At 34.7% G+C, this 27,309-nt stretch overlaps 4 protein-coding genes and 1 non-coding gene across 5 annotated transcripts; 3 read left to right on the top strand and 2 right to left on the bottom strand.

The window, feature by feature from the left end:
* The first annotated feature begins 4,187 nt into the window (after window positions 1–4,187).
* Window positions 4,188–6,371, top strand: LOC118048292 (protein NRT1/ PTR FAMILY 2.8). Its single transcript, XM_035057896.2, has 3 exons — window positions 4,188–4,392; window positions 4,479–4,696; window positions 4,947–6,371. Exons 1-3 carry the CDS (start codon window positions 4,188–4,190, stop codon window positions 6,369–6,371), a joined length of 1,848 nt encoding a protein of 615 aa, XP_034913787.1.
* A 439-nt stretch (window positions 6,372–6,810) lies between these two features.
* On the top strand, window positions 6,811–7,883 carry LOC118048291 (protein MIZU-KUSSEI 1). The gene is given in 1 exon segment (XM_035057895.2): window positions 6,811–7,883. A coding segment is annotated over 1 exon segment (720 nt). The 5' UTR covers window positions 6,811–7,163.
* Window positions 7,884–8,754: 871 nt separating this feature from the next.
* Window positions 8,755–10,870, top strand: LOC118048476 (uncharacterized). Its single transcript, XR_012170188.1, has 2 exons — window positions 8,755–9,316; window positions 10,514–10,870. It is a non-coding gene; the product is annotated as an uncharacterized protein (transcript).
* A 1,982-nt stretch (window positions 10,871–12,852) lies between these two features.
* Window positions 12,853–16,042, bottom strand: LOC118048475 (uncharacterized). The gene is made up of 7 exons (XM_035058164.2): window positions 15,536–16,042; window positions 14,895–15,071; window positions 14,641–14,790; window positions 14,388–14,489; window positions 14,216–14,286; window positions 14,018–14,085; window positions 12,853–13,639 (listed from the first exon to the last, which is right to left on the bottom strand). The coding sequence occupies exons 1-7, from the start codon at window positions 15,782–15,784 to the stop codon at window positions 13,398–13,400; spliced, it is 1,059 nt and encodes a 352-aa protein (XP_034914055.1). The 5' UTR covers window positions 15,785–16,042; the 3' UTR covers window positions 12,853–13,397.
* A 2,973-nt stretch (window positions 16,043–19,015) lies between these two features.
* On the bottom strand, window positions 19,016–23,274 carry LOC118048474 (protein NRT1/ PTR FAMILY 5.6). The gene is made up of 4 exons (XM_035058163.2): window positions 22,990–23,274; window positions 21,146–21,363; window positions 20,187–20,731; window positions 19,016–20,045 (listed from the first exon to the last, which is right to left on the bottom strand). Exons 1-4 carry the CDS (start codon window positions 23,123–23,125, stop codon window positions 19,181–19,183), a joined length of 1,764 nt encoding a protein of 587 aa, XP_034914054.1. The 5' UTR covers window positions 23,126–23,274; the 3' UTR covers window positions 19,016–19,180.
* Between the last annotated feature and the right edge of the window lie 4,035 nt (window positions 23,275–27,309).

Here is a 27,309-nt window from a genome sequence, read left to right on the forward strand (position 1 = left end):
TAAACTAAAAAAACTATTCAAAATTGTAAAAAAAAAATTCTGGAAGATACTGTTAATATTCATGAGTTCAACTAAATAAAACAATGAGCTAAAATAAATAATTTTTTTGGACTAAGTCTAAGTCCAAATCTTACCTAGTAAAAGATAATATTTTGTGGTACAAAATATTATTTGACAATAAACCTTAACCTAATCATAGGTATGGCTTAAAGCTTGAGTACGAGTCAAATTGGGTTAGTATGAGTGCGCGTGGGTTTAAGTTGATAGCTCATTTTACTTAGAACATCTTACTTCTAAGAAATTAGGTGTTTTTAGACTTGCTTTTTACTTTTTAACTTTCCTCTTTATAAACATCAAGAAAGTTTCATTTCTTTTCTATGTAGGATATAGTTCTTTTAGAGGGTTTTAGATTTCATCAAAACATGCTAACCAATAGTTATTTAAGATTAACTTCTCATTTACCCATAATTTATTTAAATCATGTTAATGTTCTATATTAAAGAGCTTATGTTTGAGATTAAAATTAAGTTTCAATAAAGTCTTAACTCAAAAAGTGAATATGTTTTAACAAATCTTCCAAAACTCCCCAACATGAATGGAAATTGTTTCACCAATTTGAAAATGACTCAAATGTTTGTTGAGAGATATTAATTTAATAGATTACTATATCAGGATAGATAGCTTTTGGTTTTGAACCTTTCTTTTAAATTTACTCGGTTAAATAATAAACATGATGTTTTAAACTATTTATTTTTTTCTTTTGTAAACCAAGATAATAATACTCATATAGTTTTCTACCTAAATTTTTTTGAACTTCTCATTGTTATGTTCATTTTGATCTCGAGAAACTCATAGATTCACAAGTGCTTGGGAGAAGTCAACCTTTATCGAAATTCTCAAAGAAGCAATCATATTACTTACACATATAGATGATTTTTTATTAAGAGTATTGTGTTATACTTTACTTGGTATATCAAGATATGAAAATCATTAATAATACTGTCATTACCCAATTTTTGAATTTTTTTTAAAAATAAAAATAACAAAAAAATAATTTGAGAATTGGTTTAAGACAACACAAATAGAAAGTTTAAGGACTAATAATGATTGAATTATAAATATGGGAGTCAATTGGTCAAAATTTATAAGTTTAAGGACTTAATTAAATTTTGGATTAGTTCAATTAATGAAATCAGGAGCATAATTGAAGATTGGGGCCTAATTGTTAAATGTCAGAAGTTCAGGAGGCAAATTGAAACTAGCCATTTCTAGGGATACAAACGGAGCCATTTTAAAAAAACTATTCATCACCTTTTTCCTCAAGAACCGTTTCAACAGCAAAGGTACTAGAACCGTTTCAGTAGTAAAGGCATAAAATCGTTTCAGTCTTGGACTGCGTCTCCCAGCTGCTATCGTTCGCCCCCACAATGCATGTTGTTACCAAGCCATGACTGCATGGCATTCTCTGGCCTTATAAAAGTTAGAGAAAGGTCACATACTAGAGGAGCTGAAAACATGAAAAAACACCGGAGAGAAAAAAGACGATGAGTAGAAAAACCAGAGGGAAACATGGAGAAAAACAGACAAACGAACACAAAAAGAAAGGACAAGAAACCAAAATAACACACAAGCAGAGAACACAGGACCAAGAAAGATCACATAAAAAACAGGAAAAAAAAAATACAAGATAGAGGGAACAAAGAGACTGGACAGAGAGAGCTAGAGAGAAGACGAAGAGACCAATAATTAGGTTAGAAAGACTTGAGAAAGAAAAGAAGTGAAGAAGAAATAGGGGAGAGAGTGCACCAAGCAACCTCATGTCTTCGTCTCCACCAAGTTTATTCTCTTCTTTGCATTACAATTAACACTATGCTTTTTGATTTTTAATTAACTGTCTTCTGTAGCAAGCGTGGGTGAACATCTCACACATGCTTGTTGACCATGGCCAGCTAGGTCACTGGCTTTGGCTAGTGGTTGGGCTGAGTTGCTGGGTCTAGCTTAATCATATGATTTTTTTTTTTAAAAAAAGGAAAAAAAAAGCTGAGGCTGAGCTAGGCCTTGGGCTCAAGCCCAACCGACCCAATCCCCTTTATTTTATTCTATTTTGTTTTGATATTTGGCTAAATGAGTCCTTTTTGATATTATAAAATTCCAAAAAATTTCATGGGCCCTTTCGAATTTATTTTTATATCCCTCGCATTTTTGTTTAGGTATTTCACTATATAATTGATTTATGAAGTTTTACTATGAAATGCAAATTTGGTATATGATATATATTTTTTTTCTTAAAAAAAAATTATGCATTGATTTAAATTTATTTTATTAATTTATTCATTGACGCTAGAGTTAAGAATAACATATGTTTTTTTGGCTACATAATATTTAGCAACACTAGAGTTAAAAATATTTGTAGTTGAATATTCACTGACACTAAAGTCAAGAATATTATAACTAAACCATCATAGTATAATCCAACAAACTCTTAGCAATTTAAAATAAAATTAGTAATGTAGTCTATCTCAAGTATAATACTTAAAAGATAATAATATATTTTTTTCTATGTAATTAATACCATATTATAGAATTTTTATTAATTAATTAAGATTTTTAGTAACTATAATGTTAAATAACGATTCTTTAAATCAAAATAAAAATACTTATTTACCTATGATTGGAAAAAAAACAAACCATGAAAAGAGAAGGATTCATGACCATATGTTTTGTGCACAACTACACATTCAAGCAATTTCTCATTAACTGATTTGGGTTCAACGTCAGATGTATGACGGTTATCCATACTGTTTGCCATTTGTTGTCCTGTCTAATCTGATTTATCCTCTTCCTCAAAGGACGGTTGCAATGCTTGAGAGGACATGTTTTTATTTATTTATTATTTTTTAAAGAAAAATATACAGTGCTAGAAAGAACCCTATTCATAGTTTATTCAAAACTTTACGTTGAAGGGGGACATGCTTCTGCGTACTAATTATCTATCCCTAGTACAAATAATTTTAATTATTTTATTGGAAAATAATATAAAATATATTTTAAAATTTTATTTAATAATTTAAATTATTAAATTAAAATGGTTATTTGATACGAAATTAAAGTTTTGATAATAAAACAATTAGAAATTTAAATTTTATTATTTTTATTTATTTGATAAAAATCAAAATATATATATATATATATATATGTATGTATAAATTTTAAAAAAATTATTTTAAAATATATATTAAAAAATAATATTAATTATATTTTAAGATATTGGTCACACCTATAAATTTTGAAGTTGTAAAGTAGCCTAGCTTAGGGTGTTTGAATGGGAGGTAATTTGTGTTTTTTTGAGTAAAAAACATGTTTTTATAGCTTTTAAAGGTGTTGTTTGTGTTTAAAAAGTATTGTATCTTTAACAAAAAGCCACCACACCTTCAAGCCAAACACACCAATGTAGATTTGACTAATTAAACAAGTAGGGTGTTCTATAAAAGCCCAACACATAAGTTTAACCTATACTAAAAGTTGTGAATTCATGATCAAATCTGGAAATATTTTGTGAGAAATTATTAGGTATTATTAGATATATATTCCAGGAATTATAGGCAGCCGTTATTCAAAATTTTATAGCCTGGTAATTGTATAAGTTGAACTTCCACAAGTTGTTAATAATAGGAAGGAAAACCCTAAATGAAGGAACATGGGTCAGGTGCGTAGAAAGATAATTAAGCTGTCCAAAGGAAATAACAGAACGATTCATTAAATATGACAGCTTCTTTGAGTTTGAGGCTGTAAGAAGCAAGAAAGAAAGAAAGAAAGAAAAACTACTCGAACCACATGTGTTATGTTCGATCTTACGTAGAGATCGACCACATATGTTATGTTCTTGCCATTCTTGCTGTGCAAGCAAGCAAACAAACTAGTGAAAGAAAGAAAGAGCATCAGAAAGGGCTGTACTGTAGCTGGTTAAGGTCTTTTGTTTTCTGATTTGCTATTTTCTTATTATAACATGACAGCTTAAATTAAGGGCAGATATTTCTCATCCGCATTTTAAGTGCACAAACAAAAACAGCTTGTACTGTTAGCTAGAAACAAAACCGATCGAGAACAGCTAGGTTCTGAAAATACAAGAAACAGAAAAATAAGGAAGAAGGTGTCACTTGATGCGAGAGATAAGGATTGCATGCGAAATGCAGAATAAAGCCTTGAACAGGAAGGGGGCAGGAGGAACAGAACCCAGAGACGGAGCAGAGAAGGAAGAGATGGAGAATGTTGTCGTTGCTGCTAAGACTTCATCTCCTTCAGATGACGATATCTCTCCACCTCCTCCTATCTCTTTTCTTCCTCCAACTAAAAAGGCACCTGGAGGATGGAGATCTGTAAAATACATTCTTGGTAATTAATGCAGTCGATTAGAATTATCTGCATGTTTTTTCTATAATTAATTTGTTTTCATGTATTTTGTGTTGCTTGGTTTCAAGGGAACGAGTCATTCGAGAAGTTGGCTTCCATGGGTCTTGTAGCCAATTTAACAGTGTATCTACAGACAAGATACAACATGGATGGTATTCAATTGGTTAATGTGTACAATATTTGGTCTGGTTCCACCAATGTCACACCCATGCTTGGTGCTTTCTTGTCTGATGCTTATCTGGGAAGGTTCCGCACCCTTCTCTTCGGCTCCATGTCCTCTTTCCTGGTAAAATCATCTGTCTGCACATTTCCAAAGACTCGTGTAGATTGTGATATAGTAAATAAACATGTTCTACGAAATCCTTAATCTTCTACTTCCGTTCGCTTGAATGAACAAATTATAAGGATGGCTGTTTCTTAATTAGTTACCGTTAGGAATTTTGGATATGTATTCTCTACTTTTACTTGGAGATTTAAATTACTAACACTGAATAAGGATCATGATCCATTGAATATGTTCTTTTATGTTTTAACAGGGCATGGTGGTCCTGGCCCTAACTGCAGGCATACCAAAGTTAAGACCCCTCAACTGCCCTGGAGTATCCAATTGCCAAAAACCTCAGGAATGGCAGCTTGGAGTCCTCTATTCGGGTCTTGGGTTGCTAGCCGTTGGAGCAGGAGGTGTTAGGCCCTGCAACATTGCCTTTGGAGCTGATCAGTTCGACACCAGAACTGAAAAAGGACGAGCCCAGCTTGAGAGCTTCTTCAACTGGTGGTATTTCTCTTTCACAGTGGCTCTCGTGATAGCTCTCACTGCAGTGGTCTACGTTCAGACCAATGTTAGCTGGGTTATAGGTTATGCCATACCAGCTGCCTGCCTCTTGTCGTCTATTGTCATTTTCTTGATTGGCAAACACACTTACATAATCACAAAGTCCCAAGGAACCGTTTTTGTCGATATTGCGAAAGTGATTGTAGCTGCCTGTAAGAAGCGTGCAGTGAGTCTTGAATCATCTTCCGGGCATCCCCTCTATGATCCTCCCTTGACTGAGTCAGATCAGCGTGTAGCAAAGCTTGCTCACACTGATCTGTTCAAATTCTTTGACAAGGCTGCTCTAATTACTGATCCAAGCGAATTGGATGACAAAGGCTCGCCCAAGAATTATTGGAGATTATGTAGTGTTCAGCAAGTTGAACAGCTGAAACTAATAGTAGGACTAGTGCCAGTTTGGTTTACAGGAATCGGTTGCTTCATTACCATGGACCAAATGAATACTTTTGGCTTGTTGCAAGCAATTCAGTCGAACAACGAAGTCCACAATTTTAAAATTCCACCTGGTTGGATGGGCCTTATTTCGATGATTTGCCTTTCAATATGGATATTCATTTACGAGCAAATTTACCTGCCTCAGGCAAGGAAAAGGTCAAAAAAGAATATTAGATTTACAACGAGACACAGAATCAACACTGGTATTGTAATGGCAATCCTATGCATGGTGGTGGCTGCAATTGTTGAGAAGAGCCGCCGGGACGCAGCTTTGAAACAGGGAACCTTAGTGTCACCTCAAAGTATTCTGCTGCTGCTGCCACAGTTTGCCTTATCGGGTCTGAACGAAGCATTTGCTGCTGTTGCTATTATGGAATACTACACCAACCATTTGCCAGAAACCATGAGGACTCTTTCTGGGGCAATCTTCTTTCTCAGCTTCTCTGCATCCAGCTACTTGAACACGGCTATTATCAACTTAGTCCACCTCGTGACTTCAAACAATGGGAAAGAATCTCCATGGTTGGGTGGCCGTGACCTCAATAAAGTTAAACTCGACTACTTCTACTACCTTATTGCTAGTTTAGCAGCATTAAATCTCCTTTATTTCAATCTCTTTGCATTCCGCTATTTGGAAAAGCAAGTTGACAAAAGATATGAATCAAGGCATGAAGAGATGAATGAAGCTGCTTAACGACTCAAAAACTTAATGATTTGCGGCAAAGTCTCGATTCCTTCCTGGTATCATGCACCTCTGGCTCACCAGCGTCTTGTGTTATAAGCATCTATGGTGTGTTCTATTTCCTCGCCTCTGCAAGGGTTTTTTCTTCTTCTTCTTCTTCTATTTTTTTGTTCTTTTTTCTCCTCTTAAGATGTGAAATTAGTTTGTAAACGCTCAGAATTGCCATCTTTCATACGTTGAAGACTTTTGATGTTGGCGGAAGCACAATTAAGTATAGAAACTAGTAAGAGAGATATAGACTTGACCGAAATAGAGTTGTCACAAACATAATCTAAGACATAGTTTTATTTCTAAAGATAAAAGTCTGATAAGCTTTGCCTTTTTAAAGGTTTACATCCCATAAATAGGCAAGTAACTGATCTTTACTATGCCTATATGTGAAGAAGTTTGATTCCAAGGGGGAAATGCTTAGAAACAGGATTTACGTACAGAATTCCTGCACACGGAAAGAAGACTGTAGGAAATATTAGGGGTTGGTACCTTGCCGATGGCCTAATGGCCATGCCCATTCTAGACCTCCCTACAATTTTAAGATGATTGTACTTAATTTCCTACTCCAAACGAAAACAGAAAGCTCTCGATCTTGAACCAGTATTAACAAACAAATCTCAACGGCTATATCTTCTTCCCGCCCCCCCCCCCCTCTCTCTATATTTATGTATCTGCATCACATTATCCCATGCGACTCTTCAGAATAACACATCGTACCCGTTTCTTCTTTTGTTCGGGTAGCCAAAAACAAAGATGACCAAGATTGACGCCCTACGTCGATTCCTCCTCCCTTGTTTCTCTCCTCCCACTACCACCAGCACCACAACCACCACCAAGAAACGCCTTAGCACCTCCCTTCGTGATGATCTTGATAACCCCATCACCACCAATCAAGAACCTCGAATCCAAGAAGACCAAGAATCCAGCCCCCAACAATCGACACTCAGCCCCATAATCACATTAGCCCCACCACGCCCTTCAAAAACAATGGTGATCGGTACCATTTTCTGCAACCGCAGAGGCCACGTTTGGTTCTGCATCTAACATGACCGTCTCTCCACTATACCTCTTCTCCTTCTTGAATTCTCAATCCCCACCCACCAACTCGTCAAAGAAATGCAATGTGGGCTGGTCCGCCTCGCTCTTGGGTGCAATCGATCTGAGTTGAACTCTGTCCCGCTACGAGCAGTCCCAATCTGGATAGTGAATTGCAATGGGAAGAAAGCAGGTTTTGCTTTAAGGAGAAATTCAAGTGAGCAGATTCGTTTGATGTTGAAGACAGTGCAGTCAATGACGGTTGGTGCGGGTGTTATTCCGGCCAGGTTGGGGTGATCTTCGAATTCGGAGGAGATCATGTATATGAGGGCTAATTATGAGCATATGGTTGGCAGAGCTGATTCAGAATCGTTTCATTTGATTAACCCAGATGAGTGTCCTGGTCAAGAACTCAGTGTGTTCTTGATGAGGTCTTGATAATCTTGGACCTATATAATTTATATGCCTTGATAAATTGTACTAGTAAATCTTGACGTTTAGAATGCCTTTTTTTCTTTCTTTACTAGGAAGAGGGGCATGAAAGAAAACAAAGCGTTTTCTTGATTGGGGGATTCTTCATCAAGAATTTTGAGGATTAGGAAGGGTGATCTTGATAAAAAGAGATGGCTAATTACATTTAATTTTTGTAATATAGAGGGCTAGATTATATTGAGGTTGTTCCATACTTGGGGATTATTCAAATTGTTCATTGATTAGGTTCTTAGGGCTAACTCTGATGGATAAAAGGATCATTAAGACTCTGATTTGTGTACCATTTCACTTTTCAAGAGAGTGTTCGAAATTTTATCCAAGTTTTGTATCTGAAAATGTGTGCTTTGATCTATGTCAGAGTTTATGATTCATTACTGTTGAAGCTGAAGGTTTCTAAAATTTAAAAGTGGCGTGCTTCAAAATTCCTGTGCATCTGATTTGAGAAAGTTTCAATAATTTTTTATAATGAATGAATTTATAAAGAAAATAAAATACAGCAAGCTTTTTATTCAGGAAAAAAAATGAAGTTACAGGAACCAGAGTAGTGTTACACTTGGTCTCTGTTGGGACACTAAGCAGTTCTGAAGAAATTCTATAAAGCAACATGTAGGCCTCGTTGTAGTGGCTTAATGAATGGCGTAGGATTGGGGAGACTACCATCCACAAAATCTCATATTCGAATCTTCCTGGCCTTTCAAAGTCTCAAATTGACCTCTTTGTCCTAACTATTTTGTTATGACAATTGCTGACAGCTTATACAGACAGAGAATCAAATTTAGGTTCTGTAAGAATCACCTGTGGTTGCAATTTCTTCTGCAGTAGTTTTTAGTCATCTATTACAGCTTGTCATGTATCAAGCAACATGGCTATTATAAGAACCAAAATTTGAAAGCCATTCAATATTCCAGCTGAAATGTCTCACAGGTCCTTCGATTGCTGCAAAATACTGGGTCGGATTACTAAGAAGAAACGATCCACGCCCTTAAGATAAGATATTTATGTTACAACTGTTCTGATTTTGACAGCTTCTAGGAATACAAAAGGTGAAAATTGTTCTCAGTAGTTCTGCAGAAAAAAATATCATCAAGCAGCTTCGAAGCTGAACCACAAGATTATTAGTCTGCATTTCTAAGCAAGTCTGTTCTATTTTGTAGTAGTATATAAGTTCATAAAAAAAAGGCTTTTAATAAGCATCAACTAGTCCCGCTAGTAGCTACTTTAGGTTTTGGTCACTGGTTAAGATGCTGGAGGGAAAAGGTGTACTGCGTGAGACAGACATGCCAGAGCAGATGCAGAGCCATGCCATGGAATTAGCTTATCAGGCTCTTGATCTACATGAGGTCTCTGATTGTCAATCCATTGCTCATTACATCAAACAGGTCTCCTTTATTCCTTAAAAATCTTATCTTATATATGTAGTCTGTCTTATTGACACTCCAATCAGCAAGATTAAAGAAATCGTTTTCTTTTCTTTTCTTTTCTTTTCTTTTTTTATCTTTTGTGAGAAATATTGTACCTTGGTACTTATTCTTGGCAACAAACATATCAGACACTTAAAGTGATAAGATACTGATTGGTGGGTTAGCGTGTTATGCCCTGGAAGCAAAGCATGATTAGAAAGGTATCTTTCTTTTCCAAAAAGCAACATAGCAATATAAGATTGTAAAGGCTCTGCTTGCTGCCATAAGAATAATTGATATAGCGAGGAAATAAATAAACTGATGCTTTTGCATCACAGAAACCTTAGCAGCTCTCTCTCTCTCTCTCTCTCTCTCTTTCCAATTTATGCAGAAATGGGCAGAGTTAAAGAAAATCCACTTCTGTTCAAAAAAATCAAAGAAAAAAGAGAGAAGATTTTCTTGATGTTCCTATATTCTTTATTTCAATCTGGTTAATATCTCATGATTTTCGATTGGTTTTTTTTCTTTCTTTCTAAAGAGGTATTATGAAAAAGTTCATGTTACTCACTCAGCGGGGAGAATTTGCATATCATGGGAATGTAGGAAGTGGTCTGCCATTGCTTGGTACGGAAAATCAAGAGCTATACAAGTTCCCATATTCAATGCAATACATGGTTTTAGGTTTTAATACGAAGAGTTATCATCTTTAGAAGGACCCAAAATGGATCTAATCCATCAATCTTTCTCATTGTAGCAAAGTCTTGTCAGCAAAATACCCAGCCTTTAACAACTTATTTTCTTAAGAATAAAACTTGGAATAAGCTACTAGGCGAATAATGCTCAATTTGATGTATTGAATTTGAATATGCCAAGTGGGGCATGAAACAAAGAGGTTTTCACGCTCGCTCTCTCTCTCTCTCGCACACGTTTTTTCTTTCTCAAAAAATCACAGACAACAATCATGGTGCAACCCCACAGATTAATGTTTCTCACCTCTGAATTACCTCTCTGAACGCCACTAGTTCACAGTGGAAGTGTTATTTATCCCTCTATCTATTAACATGATCAACCAGCATCGATGTTGGTGGACATCAAAGAATGATGGTGTTGAAGATTTTGCTTAATGAAGCTATTGTTGTAATGTTCAAGCTAACAACATTTGTAACTGCTAAACAGAAATTTGATGATGCTTATGGACCAGCATGGCACTGTGTGGTTGGAAAGGACTTCGGCTGTTGCATTACACACTTAAGTGGAAGTTTCATTTTCTTCCGGGTGGAGATGATGGAGTTTTTAATCTTCAAAGATGGCAGGGACTTCAGTGAAAGCAAGGAGGAAGCTATTGGAGTGCTGCAGCAATTCCAGAAAAGTGACACCTAGATTCATATAGTTTCTTGCCATGTCTTACAGAAAACCTCCATCTGCTTCAAGAGGTTGAAAACTTCTAGATAGGAACTTGGAATATGACAAGAATGTTCAATTTTGCTAGAACCAGAAATCTAAATTATAGAGAACTCGCTCCTTTTTCTGTTATGCTTCTTTGCCAGGGCATTAGAAAACAGACCTAAGTGTCAGGGGTGGCTGTGAAATCATTATTTTCAAGTATGGCCATACCTGAACTATCATAAGAGAGTGGAACCATAAGTAAAATGTGTAGTTTGCCAACAGGATCAAAGACCTAGAGTTAGAAGTGGAGAAGAAATATCAGTGCAGGTAGCAGCTAGCTCTCAGTTGTTTGACATGCCTACCAAACGAAAGAAGCATTTGAAGTTTTAAACGTATATCTCTGGGAATAGCATCCAACTAAAGCAAATAAAATTTTTCATCAGCTGTTATTGACAAGAAAAAGGAGAGCTCAGAAAGAAATGACCTGAAGAGCAAGAGCATGGTTTTAGTGTAGCCAGTAGCCACCTCAAGTAACTTTGAGTTGTCCAGGTGCGAACGGAAAGCTCTACATTGTCAGTGAGGAAGAGGTAATCTGCAACCCAAGGACTAGATCAGAACATGTGGTGATCCAAACCTCAGGATGCAGATTACCCAATCCTGACCCAATATCAAGGATGAAGTAATTAATTTCAAGAGGAAAACAGAAGAGACGTAAAGAAAGTGATAAGTTGAAGGTTAGTTGCTGGGTGATGCTCATTTGAATGATTGATTGCAGGAATTTATAATGGCTCTTAAAGCTAAACATGATTATTCTGCAAGAAAGGGATGCATAATTGCTTTAAAGCGATGATAAGGTGCTCTGCCCTGGAGATTCTGTTCTTCCTAAACCAATCATATAGGCCAGGTAGATTACTTTCCATAGACAATGATGTTGATCTTGACTGCTTTTTCAACAAGACTGGAAGATCTTCTTGCTAATTATGAACGATTCTTTTCAAATAATGGCAACGCTATTCAAGCTACAAGAAAAAACCCACATCACAAACTCCGTCACCATCGTCTCGTGTGGCTATTCAATTAGTGTGCTTGAAGCTTACTAGAGGCTGTAGTTAAGAATCCATCTATTTAAGCTTTATAAACACATATCTCATATGCTCATGATTCTGTAATCCTATCAAATCTAAAGACAGTGAACCGAAAAGGAAAGGTAGTCTAGCCGCACTGCCTTCTTGTAGTATTACCATCTAGTGTGATGGTCACCATCTGCTTTTGTTTCTTTTCTTACACAGTAGCATATTCTATTCCTTGGCCTATCGAAACACACATCATTAATTATCACAGGCTACAAGTGCAATATAATATTTTGGTGAATGATCATAGTTTATTTTAAGCAGAAACCATTTCAAGAATTCATAGAGCGGGGCTACACAAGCATCAATTCCCTTCTTGGGTGATGCTGATAATCAAATGTAGATGCTTCTATAAGTGACTTCCGAAAGCACTAACTTCGCTGGCAAAGACGCAGATCGTAATTTGAAATGAAATTGATCGATCGAACCTGTGTATTCAATTGAGTTTCCATGCTTGATTCTCAATTTCTCATACTGGAAACTTCCCATGAGGGAAGAGCTACCTTTATGTAACCTTGCTAGGGGCTTGCAATAAAGATTCATGTCAGCATGCAAGTTATCGAACACAAGTGGTGACGGTAAGTGTTCTTTACTGTAAGCTGTTAACAGGTTACTCCATTTCCGGGGCGAATTATGTTCTGCCTGATTTCCAACACTTCAAAATTGTCTTCTGGATCCCACATAGTAACTCGTGTTTGAGCAAAACTGGAAAATACGTTTGAGGGCCAAGGACGACTTGTCCTGTCATTATCTCGCATTCATTGTACTTCATTCCAATTTCACGCCGCAAATTGATGCCTTCCCTAGAAAAAAAAAAAAAAAAAAAAAATCACGGATTGGTGTCATGATTTTAGCACCACATAAAATTATATACTTCCCTGTCCTCTGGTCGCAAGTCATGCAAGTCCCAGTTTGCATCGATGACAGGCACTATTGGCAACAATATAACATTCAAGTTTTCAACCAAGTATTGATGTTTAGGGATTGAGGAGATTGCCCACTGAAAATAGGAAATGACTTCTTCCATAAGAACACTCAAACAGTAGCTGCTCAAACAAAAGTAATACACAAGCCTAGGATTACAAGACTGCTAGGCAAGTACGAACACAAGCTGGGATTACAAAACTGTTGAGATAATGAGATCATCAACGACTGTTAACTTAACGACTATATATTGGTATCGGATACACTTGTGTAGCTCTCGCAATCTAATCTACCCTACTATCACCAAGTTAGTGTCCTACAGAAATATAGAGACACCCTTCATCTTCGCATGAATTAGCCAATTCTCAAAACCTGCATCCTTACGGTTGTAAGCCCAACTCTCCAAACATTTCATCTTTGCATGAAATGGCACCTATACATTAAATAAAGTATAGTCTCACGGCAGCAATGACAAAATTTACCACCATGGAATTTCTTGACACAATAACTCAAGACATTTCTCCAATCTACCTTCAACTATAAATAACAAACTGATTCATTCATTTTTCTCATGCTATGGGCTCAAATAGATAGCATCAATATAAACTGATTTCATGCAACTAATAACCGCTGGGGGTGCACGATAGTAGCATCTTCAATGTCTCATAAGTCATGAACACAATGCCAACACCGGGAACCACCTTGTAGTACTCGGGCAGAATGCCTCTATACATGCCTCGCAACCCTTCAGTCTGGATTATATGGGCAAACGCTCCAAACAAGCCAGTCTTGTAGACACGTGCTCGACCACCAGCCCCTTCCAACTGCATTCTTCTCCTCACAAGATCCAAAGGAAATGTTGCTGTAAATCATGAGGAAAGAAAAACAAAGTCATACAGCATACAGCGATCGCCTATAATAATTTAGCATTTTAGTAGATACTTGAGGAAACTGTGTTCACTTTATCAGGAACACAACAAAATCTAACAGAATAAGATGTTGACAGACAACAAACAATTTTTCATAATTTATTCCTATCCCAGTGATTTCTAGAACAGTCACACTGGCTAGATTGACAGAAGAATAAAAAATAACTAGTCCTCATAGCATTGTATCCAAGTAAAACCTGAAGCATTACTAACAGATGGGACATGATAAACAAGAGTCACAGCAAAAAAGTCCAGGTACAGATAGAATAAGGTTTGAAAAAAAGGGTTGAATTGAGGTGCTGGTCACTCACCTGTTGAGGATGCAATGCCTGAAAGACTGCCACAAGCAAGACTAGCCATGACAGTAGAATCATTGGGCCTGAAAACAACACAGAAGCGAGCTTATAAAACACCATTCCAACTCAAACACACCAAGCAAGAGATAAAAGCATAAAAATATAATGGAGCACTCAATATAGCTCAATTGAATTAATTTAGGGAGTCCTCACCTTTTAGACTGCCAAAACGATCTGAGAGACTCATAAACAGAAAAGCTTATCGCTATACTAGGTCCAACACCCTGTAGCACAAAAGTATCCATGTTCGCAGTTAAATTTGATAGAAAAGGAGAAGCAAAAGGAAAAGAAAGATAAAGAATAGAGATGTGTAACAGAAGCTTACAAGTAATGTTGCTCCAAGTCCTTTATACAAGCCCAGGAAACCTTCTTCTCTGCATATGGTGTGAAATGCATGCAAAATACCTCTGTAGTATATTGTGTTTCTCTGCAAGGTTCAAAACAACTGCATCAAGACAAAGTTTCAAACGGGAAAGAATACAATAAGATAAGAACAAAAAACCGAATCTGTGATCCAATACTCATTAACCCACCCAACCCATGGCAGTTCTTTAGCCAGCCAAGCATGATAGAGTTACCTGTGCTGCTAGGCGTGTCCTCACAAGATCCAGTGGATACGTGGCAGAAGCAGCTGTTATTCCTGCCATCCCACCACCTATAAAGTGCACAGCAAGGTCTGCAGTTCCATTCCCCCTGTGATTTTCAACACCAAGAACTGATTGCAATAACTGCAAAAGAGCAAAACAATATGGAATTTAGCAAGATTGAGATGACATGTCAATCCAATTTAATTTCAATAGGAGTTTTGAAGAAAGAAATTGGATGCACTTACACTCTTGTAACGTTCATAAGCATAGAAGCTGACTGAAGAATAAGGAAGGCGGTGTGCAATAGTCACTAGATTGCCTTTCCAAAATGCCCTAAACCCTTCTTCATTCATAACACGAGATGCCTCCCGCCATATGCTAGCCTTGCTCAATGCTGTAACATCAGAGTGCATGCCTTGAACCTAGAAGAATGACGAAGTAAAAGGCAGTCGGATAAGTATTTGATGTGAATATGGACAGCATAAAAGAGCAACCAATCCAGCAAATCATTGTCATCAGCAAAGTAGAGAGCAACGTTAGTCCTCTTATGAAACTCGTACAGTGCTAGAATTGGAAGTGAGCAAACTGCTCGAGCTCCTTTTGTAACAAAATACATTGGACACATAAAAAAAACTCTTCTTTCTTTTTTACAAAAAAGAAAAAAAGATATCAAAATTCAGGGGCATTATCAGACATCTAATTCATTTTCAGAACTCCCCTCCAACTGGAAGGGATTTGAAAAAGTTTTTCAGCAGAAACTAATCACATACCAATTTTGCATTGAAATCCGAAACAGAACCAAATTAACCCCTTCCAGCTAAACCCCAAAACCCATAATTCCAAAAGAAAAAAAGAAACAAAATAGCAGGAAAAAAAATATAAAAACCTGAAAGAGGATAGTAAGTCGTGCGAGAGGAGCCGTGCAAGTCTTACTAAAAGCACCAGCAACACCACCAGCAAGCAATTGTTGGATAGTTCCTAGCTGTGAATGTTGTTGGTGACTATTGTTATGTTGTTGCTGCAAGAATCTCCTGGCACCTGCATCCAAAATGCTTCCATGGGCGGCGGCGGCGGCAGAATTAAGTGCTCTCTGCCCTCCCTCAACAACCGCACCAACTCTAGCTTCCATGTTCATATTCTGTTTTAACTATTTAAATAAATAGAATAGATTTGGTGCTCTTTGGGATTGTGTAACATGAGATGGGTTGAGTGTTGTGCAAATGTGAGAAAAGGGAAAGTCGTGGTGGTGATGGTGGCGAAGAGAAACCCTTGTGTAGTTAGTTCTAGAGTAGAAAGCAGAGAGAGTAAAACCCTAATGAGAGTGTGCGCAATTTTGGCACTTGATTAGGGGGGTTTGTGCAGTTAGACTTTTAGCGGCGGGTGGAATATTTTTTGGTATATGCGTGGTTTGAACAAAGACAAATCCAAAGAGGTTTTCTACCTTTTTTTTATTATTTGATTTTTTTGTTGGTATATATATATACACATGCTAGCACATTGGTTTGTGCTCGAAAATATATTAATATTCACTTCTCAACATATCAATAATAATTTTTTTAAATATAAAAAATATATTAAATATCTTAAATATAACGACAACTCAATTTTATTAGATTTTAATGGATAACATAGCTCAATGATATTAGATTATATTAAAAGTAGGGTCAAACTCTATTGGGGTAAGGCCTAACTCTATTAGATCTTGCTAGACAACAAGTTTAATTCTATTAGATTCTGGTTGCAGCAAAACCAAACACAAACATGCTCATTTCTGAGTGGAAGCATCTTGAGAAATGATGAATTAGTTTTAACTAAAACTCAATTACTTTATATGGTGAATTCATAATGATTATTGATTCAAGTGAGAGTAGCAGTACCATTAATTTATTAATGAATCAATTTCAACTACAATGATATGGTCATTATATTATTCTTTATCATTGTTTTAAGATTGAAGGCAAAGCAATTATTGTTACTCCACATGAAAAAAAGGGGCCAAGAAATATAAATGAAATTCTTACATGCTCTACTAAGAAAAAATGAATTAAAGCTATTGAAAAAAGGTGGAGTATACAAAATCAAACTAAGTTTGGAAATTGTTTGATTTAACAAAATGATGTAAAGCCATTAGGAACAAGTGAGTTCTTAAAATAAACCAAAATAAAACAACAAACTCAATTTCAAGCTCTTAACTTGAAAGGATTAAATTAAAAATAAAAAATTAAGTGACAAAAAAACATTAAAGAAAAAAAAAAGAAAAACATTGTGGATAACTATTATAACCTCAAGTGGATTGTGTCTTTTTCCCATATTGTATTTTTATTATTTTATTTAATATTTCTTCAATTCAAATATTGTGGGTAACTAATATCTTTTGTGTTCATGATTCCAAACACCATTTCATAATTTACAAAGCATTAAGTTTACAAAACTTAAATACAATTGTTAAATGAAAAGCAAAAGAACTCAATACAAAAAAGGATGTTAATGAAAGAAAATCTCAATAAAAAAAGGAAGGATTTGAATGAAAAAAAAAGTTTGAGATAATTCACAATTTATAATTCAAATATCATTTATTGGTATATAGAGCATCAATTTTACAATTAATGAAAAGAAAAATTACTCTAAAAAAAGGATGCAAATGGAAAAAAAAATCCAATAATAAAAAAAAAAGATTTGAGATGTTTAACTAATCATAAAATTTCCACCTCAAATCTTTTAATGTTTTTATTAATAAGAAAGCAATTTTATTTGATCACTAAACGAGTAAAGTGGTGAAAGAATATCCACCGTTGGATGGTTTTCCCCAAAATTACCCATCAGCTGGACCATCAGTGATCTTGGCATTAGAAGGTGATTATTCAACGGCTGTGATAGTCATTTGTGGAGGGGCCTAGTATGGTGCTTTCATCGAGAGGGCATTGAGACCCCGACGCACGGTAGTTATGGGTGTATTGTAGCTATATCACTCAACCCGATTTGGGAAATGGAGGATCATGGGTGTGTCAGGTATTGCCCATAACTAAAGATGATTATTTTCAATTTGATTCAGTTTTTATTAAAAAAATAATTAAATAAAATTTTTCTTTAAAAAAAAACTGAAATTAATTCAAACCGTCCAGTTTCAGTTCAGTTTTTTAGGAAAAAAATCGTTTGCTTGATTTTTTTGGTTTAGCTTGGGTTTTTTTTCGGTTCGGTTTGGTTTTTTCGGTTTTAGACTTATAAAACCGAATCGAACCGATGTAGATTTTTTTAAAATTTTAATTGGTCTAATCAGTTTTTTTTCACAATTTAATTTTTTAATTATTTATTTTCAGTTTTTTTAATTTGATCTATTTTTTAATTTTTTTACTCATCCCTCTCATAACTGATTATATGCTTCTTCTTTTTTGCTCTTTTTTAATATTTATTTTTGAACCAATTGGCAAGCAGTAATTGTTGATATAGAAAAAGTGGTCAAGGGGACTTCATAATGTAAAATAAAGGATAACATGAAGAAATTCCAAAAAGAGAAGGCAAAAGAACATGGGGGCGGGGGGCTTAATTTAAAGGAATTCATAATGCTATATTATTGGTTGCTAATGTAGATAGAATTTGATAATAATTATTTTTTAAAATGTATTTTACTCAAAAATATATTAAAATGATAAATTTTTTAATTTTTTAAAAAATTATTTTTTATATTAGCACATTAAAATGATTTGAAAATACTTAAAAAATATATAATTTAAAACAAAATAAATAAAAAAAATATTAAATACTTTTAAAAATATAAAAACAAAACAGTCTTTAATATGCAATGAAATCCACCCTAAAATTGAGATGGGTGTTGTGGCTTTAATCTCTAAAGACTCCTTCAAGGACCCTTTCATTTCTTTAAGAGGTACCCAAATAAATTAAGTTTTCAATGCCCAATAAGATATTGGTTATTTTTCATGTTGTAAAAGTATTTTTAAAAAAATTAAAGTTTTTTTTAAATTAAAGTTTTTAGCGTTTTTAGATTGTTTTTAATGTATAGATGTTAAAATAATTTTTTTTAAAAAATATAATATTTTAATAAATTTCAAATAAAAAATATTTTAAAAAACAAATATCTTGGAACACATGTCGGCGACTTAAAAAGAAAAAGTTATGGTATCTTTATTATATATTAGCGACTGATTGCCATAAAGGCAATAAATACCCTTTTGCTTCATGGCAATGGCAATTCCATGAATAGTTGCTAGTTATTGATATTTGTTATTATTTTATGACACTAATAATTCATTGCAGTTCCTGAAAGCCGCTCTTCTGCTTTTGCTTCTGGACTGAGTTTGATCATAGATTGTTGATTGCGTACAAACATGCATTGATGAAGCAGGAAGAGTTGAAAAAAACACCAGAGAAGAACATCTGCAAATTTCCCACCGCTAATAATAAGCAAAAACATGAAATAAACTCTCTTGATCGATCATATACTATTACATTCACATGTTATGCCTTAAGCATCGAAGGTTATTTCATATATATACTAGCTAGTGGCATATGTATTTCAGGCCATTGAACCTTCCAGGCCATCTTCATAGCAGTCAGCTACAGCCACGCTACTCTGCACATTTTTGTATGGATATCGCCGAGCCAAGAACACATAGAGGATGAAGTTGGCTGCAGTCATGGCGGCTACAAGCCAGTAAAAGTTGTCCAGGCGGCTACTGTTCAAGTCTTTTCCGAACCAGCTCTTGCCGGTTTTCTCAGTCACATGATCAACGGCTGTTATCAGGAGACTGCTGAGGAAGTTTGCAGCTCCAATTACACTAAGGTAAAAGGCAATGCCTAGGCTTCTCATAGAATCAGGAACTTGGTCGTAGAAATACTCTTGCAAGCCCACTAGAGTAAACGCGTCTCCTACACCAATGATGACGAATTGTGGAGCCAACCAGAAGACGCTCATTGAAAGTGAACCCTTCACCGGATCCTTCGCTACAACACCTAGTCTCTTCCTCTCAACCAAGGCTGAAACTACCATTGTTGCGATTGAGAAAAGCATTCCAACGCCGATTCTCTGGAGGATCTTGATGCCTCGCTCATTTCCTGTAGCCCTTCGTAATACTGGGACTAAAATCTTCTCGTAAATCGTCACGGAGACGATCATTCCAATAGCGGCAAGTGCGTAAACCGAGGCTGGAGGGATCTGAAAGCCGTTACCAATACTCCGGTCCAACGTAGTGCCTTGCTTGATGAAGAATGTGGCGGTTTGGGCAACAGAAACTCCAAATGGTAGCATGGCTAGCCATATTGGGATCAAATTGAGAATAAGCTTCATCTCTTCAACCTTGGTCACGGTTGCTAGTCTCCAAGGATTTTGGTTTTCAGCACCAGTTTCCCTATCCTTCACAATAGTCGCCTTGTCAAGAAACCTGTACGTACGTAATATTCATTTGCCAAACGAGCAGTTTAGACAATTAGGATGAAGATGCGATCTAAATCAATTACAAGGATACATAACACCATTCAATATATATAAATTATCATGTCAATGAGTTCGTTCGCTTGCTTACTTGAGACTTTCGGTATGGCAGAGAAGTCTCCCCTTGTCCGTTCTTGACTTGGGAACTTCATACAATTCTGCAGGATTGGAAGGATATGGCAGGTTTCTGTTTCTAATGGCAGCTACCAGGACCTGCAACATTGGGGTCAAGGGGCTCCCTGTTGGCACCTGATAGCGGTAAAATGGCCTTCCTATAATGAAGATAACTAGTGATAAAGCCATAACTGCTGTAAGAATGATATCTCCAGCACCCCAACCAACATGATCTTGTACATAAACAACCACAGTCACACCAAACAGGAGTCCACAACAGAGGCCGAAGTTCCACCAGTTGAAGTAGGACATCTTTTTCTTTCTTTCTTCATCGTGATTCTCGTCAAATTGGTCAGCTCCAAAACTCTCCAAGGAGGGTTTGTGCCCTCCAGTTCCTACGGAGATCAAGTAAATTGCAAGAAAGAAGACTACTTCATGAACCTTCCTAGGCTTGGGACACACAGCTGCCTCACAAGCCTTTAGACTTGGTACAAACGCGGACATTGTTAAGAGAATCAAGCCCTGTTGGTTCAAATAGATAGAATAAAACTTTCAGAAGAAATATAATATAAAATTGTTTGAAAGAAACTATGGGATCAAGAATTAAATTATTTCTCTCTTTTGCAAAGACGAAACGATCGATGGCGATAATTAACATCATTTTACACGAGCTCTTCCTGGCCCATATATTGGATCAACGAAAACATTCAAGAAATCCAATGGACAAGAACCCCAAATTTAGCTTTCATGGTCCTCCTCAACCTTTGAAGGTCCATCTCTCTCTATCACCATGTGATAAGTCAGTGAAAGAAGAATTAAATCCATTGCATATTGATGTGCTACTTGGAATAGCTATTCAGGGTTAAATATATCATACACTTCTTCTAATTCCAAAAATAAATAAATAAAAAAAACATATATAGAAAATTAAATTACCAGAAGATAGACAACGGATGAAACAAAAACAGTGGTAAATCGGCCCCAGTAAGCATCAGCAAGAAAGCCTCCAAATAATGGCATCAATGTAGTCACGCCACCCCAGTAGTTTACACTCCTAGCAGCTGTCTTAAGATCTTGATGCATCACCTTGGAAAGATAAATGATTAGGCTCGTCGCTATTCCGAAGTAACTCAATCTCTCACTGAATTCAATCGCTGCCAAACAATAATAATTACTTCAAACTTCATTCTCACACTCCAAAAGGATAAAAATAAAGTTATGATATGATCATAGAATTTCTGGGCCTTGAACCACTGTGGACTGCTCCATTGTGATCGCTACATTTGACATTAGTGATGAAATTTATATTAATCACTTAGTGGATTTGTTTTCTTGTCATGGGATTTTACGAGAAAGAAAAGATTTGTGCTGCGATTGTGGACCTTACCACGTATCTTTGCAGCGATTACAGGCTATTCATTCATTCACTGACCTCATAAAGCAGTAGGACCATGTAAAGCACAAGTTCTTCTTATTTGTGATTGTAAGGGAAGAATCAAAAGTATGAAGCTTTTACTGATGTTGACAAAAACATGCCCACGAACTAAGAATAATTGCACTCCAGTGAACAGAAACACGAGTACAAGCTAATAACTTTTTTCTTCTTTTTTCAAAAAAACAAAAAAAAAAACTATATCTAAGCTCCTATTTGGAGAATCTTTAATGTTTTTCAACTTTGAATTAGGATTTGAACGTATCAACACACACAAAAAAAGTGAATTCGGATTAGAACGTATCAACACACACACAAAAAAAAGTTGTTTTTAGGATAAGTATTATAAGACAGATTTGAGTGTGAGCTTTATAGGAAGGGTAATGGGTTTATCACTTATTTTTCTGAATAACAGATGTTCTTTTTAGGAGTCTACTTTTTTTTTTTTAAGATACAGCTGATGAGGATTGTTGTGTTATATATCCATTGCATCCAAGCACTGATATACTGGTTAGTGCTACAAATGGCCCTCCACTTTATGCATAAGACCAACGGAATCATCCAAATTCTAACATGTATGGCTTATCTTTAATGTTTCTTTTACACACACACACACACCAAAATGTCCTAAAATATAGAGGACCTTAGATACACACACTCATCCAATCATGTATGTTAACCGATCGAAACTTAGCGTTTTCTTTTGAGAAAATATTTAGTGAAATTTCATTGTGATTTTCATCTTGCAAAAACTCACACAAATATTGAACCAAAAAGAAATTAATCGTGGGAAAAGTATTCTTGTTGCTAGCTCCCATTGTACAGGAGTTTTAGAATTATTCAGCTGTGTATGAGCATGAGCCCAGGTTCCATGACGACCATCTGACACGCTAGCTAACTTCAGGTTTTAGCAACATTACCAGCTAGTTTGACCACTTGTGAGCACATATTTTTCCTTTAAGAAGTTCTCAAAGCACATGGTAACGGCGAAAATTGTATTAAACACCTCACTCTCTTGCATGGGTAGACATTTTTTCGTTTTGGGATAATAAGAAGAAAAGTCCCATGAAGAGTTATCCATCGGCATTGAAGGAAAAATAGTCCTTTTCTAGGGGTAATATTCATGGATTTTCTTTAAATAAACTCGATCAAGCTATATTAATTCTCCATGAACACAAAGAAAATAAAATATTATCGAAAGAATTTGAGACTTTATTTCCCTCCCAAGCAAGCTTCCTCATCAGTAACCAAACACAGCATACACAGAAAATATATAGCAGTGTGTGTGTTAATTTGTTGATAGCTCTTATTTATTATACGTTATTGCACGAAAATATTTAGTCCTTACCGATGATGAAGAGTGATGCTTTCCATGCACCAGTAGAGGCTCGGAGGGGAACCCTTCCTTTATGATCCACCGAGGAATCATGAACCCATTTCTCTTCATTAACACCTCTCGTTTCTACTCCCTTTTTAAGCTCCATAATATTCCCTCCCTAACTGGCTGATCACTTGATAATGTTTTTTACAGGGCCCTAAGATTTCTAAGCAAGAGCAATGCAGCTGCTTCTATGGTTGTGGATTTGTGGAAGAGATGGTGGGGAGAGAAGCTTGTTTTGGACCTCTTTATATAGAAAAGGACTTGCTTTGTTGACTCATTGAGTGCAGGCTTTGAAAACTCTTTATTCCCACCCCATAATAAAGAAGAAGTTTTTCTTGGAAATTATTGTGAAAGAGAAAATGGTCATTTTATCCTCCCACATCCACTTACTCAGAGATGTCATCGTCTTCTCTAGATGGGAATGGCATCCATCCCAAAATGTTGTCTTCACTCATGGACTCATTGGACCCTTCAAAATGGTAAAGAATCTCGTAGGCCTTGTACACCACTAAAATGATAATAAAGATGGATTGTATATATTATTGCCTTCGTGGTTGATCTATTGGACCGGATGAAAAGTTGTGTCGATTGAAATTCTTAAATCTAGAGATGTGTTTATTAAAGATTTTAAATTAAAGTTATGTTTGTTCAAACTTTATTTAAAATAAAATTATATCATTTTAAATAGGATTGTATTTTTTTAAAAGGATTTTTTTTGTTTATTTTAATCATTAAAATCATGTGTGTGTAGCCTTATAATATTCCTTTAAGCCACTAAAATGATATAATAAAGATATATGGTTGCAAATATTCATATCAATATGAAGAATTCAAAAACTTTTAATAAAGAATAATGTATAAAATCTAGTTTGCCGCTTATTTTTGTTTGTGCTATTGATAATAATAAAAAAAATTGAGTAAGAATGAGAAACAATATTGCGATGAAACTACTAACACTAGAAAACAAATAATAAACTATTTTAAGGTAAAATGATTGATCCTTAACTTAATTTAAGTTTTCACATCTATTTTTTTTGTCAACAAGTATGTAAGTTGATTTTTTATATATATGTTGATTTATTTATATGTTTTATGTTTTGTAAAAAATCAGATCATCAGTGCAAGAAGTAATAATGCATGCTTCATATCATTGATCCTTTTTCTCTTTTCAATTAATTATATATGTATATAAGCTAAATTCAAATTAAAAAGTTTAGGACTTTACCTACTAATCAGTCTTCTAAATTATTAGATGATAACTTATATAACCAAAACCTTCAGTTTTTTTATGCGATCAAAGAAATTGAAGTTCAATGTCATCTTTTTAGCTAGATAGATGATTATCTATGGTAAAAAAATTTTGGTATTTTAAAAAAAAAAATATTGAAGACAACTAGAAACTAATATTTGAATCTACCATAACAGCTTATTTTTATTGATCATTGTCTTGCAATATATACATCATAATGAAATTAGATTTGCACACAAAATGTACTAGCAAATTAGTTTGTTAAGCAAAGAAATAATGATAAATATAACAAACACATTGACTGATTTATTTTCAAAATACTAGCAACAAACAATTGTTAAAAGTAAAATATTGTTAGCTGTTTCATGAGTCATGCTAATCAAGAATTCTCCTTCTTAACTCGGGAAAAACATGTTCTTAGTTTTTGTCTTAGGAATTCAAATCTACCATTTGAAAGTGATTTTGTTAGTATGTTATCATGTTGCTTTTATGTTTTCCATTAGATTAGACGCGTTTTACCTTCCTTTTACATGCACCTCTCTTAGAAAATAAAACTTTATCTAGAAGTGTTTCGTCTTTTCATGAAACACCGAATCATTAGTAATTGAGCTGGTGTTCAATGCTTGCGATTTCACAAAACTTGTTAGATTTTTTAAAGATATATTCAGCTTCATTGTCAGACATTATCATTTGCATCTTACATCAACTTTTAGTTTCAACCCAAGCTTTAAACTTCCTGAAAATGCCAACAACTTCATATTTAAGTTTCATAAAATAAATCCAACACATTTATGTATAATCATCAATTAAAGCAATATAAAACATACTGTCATTTAGTGATAATGTGTCTATAGGTCCTCCAACACCTGTGTGTATCAATTACAGCTTTTGTATGGCTCTTCGGGCTTTAATTTATTGAAAAGAAAAACTTAATAGTTTTTTATATTGACAAGCAGCACATGTAGAAAGTTCCTCTTTTAATTCAGAAAAATCTCTCACCAATTTGTTTTTTTTTTTTTCATGAAGAGTAGAGCAAAATAATGGAAATGCCCTATTAAATAACACCCTATAGCCTTTTTTCTAGTAACTAGTGACATTCAACATGTTTTGATTAATTTCAAGAACATATAAAATATAATAAATTAATTTCAAACTTCTTGACCTTCAATTACCACTATTCCTTTGCCTTTTACTGTTATTTGTGCTTCATTTCCAATCCTTACTTTAGATACAATAGTTTTATCAAGATCTTTGAAGAGCTTTTAATCAAAGGTCATGTGGTTTGTATAACTGTTATCTACAAGTCAGCTTTCAATGGAACTATTGGTGTAAAATATAATGCCACAAATAACTGCTCCTCTTTGTTTTCATCCTCATCATCATTGGCTTTACTTTGTTGATATTGAGTCTTGTATATCCTTTCCATATAGCTTAACTGACCACACTCATGACATCTTGCATCTAGTCTTTACCATCACTCTTTTTATGTATGATTGATTTTTTTACAACGAAGACAAGATAGAAATACTTGAGTATTGTGTTTTTTTTTTTTTTGTTATTGTTGTTGTTTTTCATAAAACCTTTCAGCTTGTTATAGTGACACTGGCTTTTTTCTTATTTTTGCTTTCATTGTTGTTTTATGTTTTAGCTAGAAAAGCCCCTTCACATATCTTTCTTGCCTCGTAAGCTTTCTTTGTTTTTGTGCTTGCAATGCATTCAGTCATTTTACCAAGGTAATACTTGACATATCTTTTGAGTTATCCAATGAAGATATTCTAGCCTTAAACTTCTTAGGAATTGTAACTAGGATTTTCTGAACTATTCTAAAATAAAAATAAAAATCAATACCAAAGAGTTTTACTTTGTTAACAAGATAAAAAAGTTTGTCGCAATACTTCTTTATTATTTCTGAATCTTTTATATTTTGCATTTTGAATTCTCAAATCAAATTCAACACTTGCATCCCTTTGACCCTTTTATTTCAATCATATTTTTTCTTTAAAAAAATCTCAAATTGCCTTAGCTGCTTTTAGAATCATTATTTCAATAAAAATAAAGGATGAGACAGCAGTAAACAAGCTTGCCCTTGCCTTTGAATTTTTATTTTTTTTTACTTCCTCTCCTTATATTTTTTATTTGTGCAAGTGTTAGGTTATTTGATAGAGGTGGAACTTCATACTCTTGTTCAACAGTTTCCCATAGATCATTATCATCATGATAGGCTTCCATTATGATAGTCAACACTTGATAATTTGTTCAATCAAAAACTAGATGAGAATTAATCATAATTAATTGAATTTCAGAATTCATACCAGATAAGTTGCAGGTTTTTTGTATTCGTGTAGTGTTAGGTGATAAGTGTTTAGGGGTTGTGTTTTAATTCTCTTAATCTCACAGGTTTCTCAAGAATATCTCTTTGATACCACTTTATCAATATTTTTTAAAATATTAAAGACAACTAGAAACTAATATTTGAATCTGGTGAGAAAGCTTAGTGTTATTTATCATTATCCTGCAATTTATACATCATGATAGAATCATATTTGCACACAAAGTCTTCTAGCAAATTAGTCTGTTAAACAAACAAATAATAATAAACATAACAGTCATATTGACTGCTTTATTTTCAAATTAAAAACTAGCAACAAACAATTATTAAAAATAAGAGGTTGTTAGCAGCTCCATGAGTCAGTAGTCAACTATATACAATATAAGTTTTTCATTTTTGTTTTTGACTCATTAGGAAATCAAAATAGGTTACATATCTTGAACTACAGGATAATGTTAGTGTTCTTGTAGTTCCCAACTTATCATTCCGTACTTGGCTCATTTTCTTACAGGAATTTAATTTGAGATCTTGGTAATGAAATCCCAAATTTTAAACAGTGGACCCCATTTTAAATGTTAGGGCATTAATTTTTAATCGATTCTATGACTTAAAGTCATGATATCTGTAGTGGGTTTGTTTCAAATTGTGAAGAAAAATGTTGAGTGATACAGTAAGATAGACTGAAATTTTGAATCTTGAGGCAATGGAT

Source organism: Populus alba, chromosome 6 (genome assembly GCF_005239225.2).
Source record: "Populus alba chromosome 6, ASM523922v2, whole genome shotgun sequence".
In the NCBI taxonomy this organism is placed as follows: Eukaryota; Viridiplantae; Streptophyta; class Magnoliopsida; order Malpighiales; family Salicaceae; genus Populus; species Populus alba.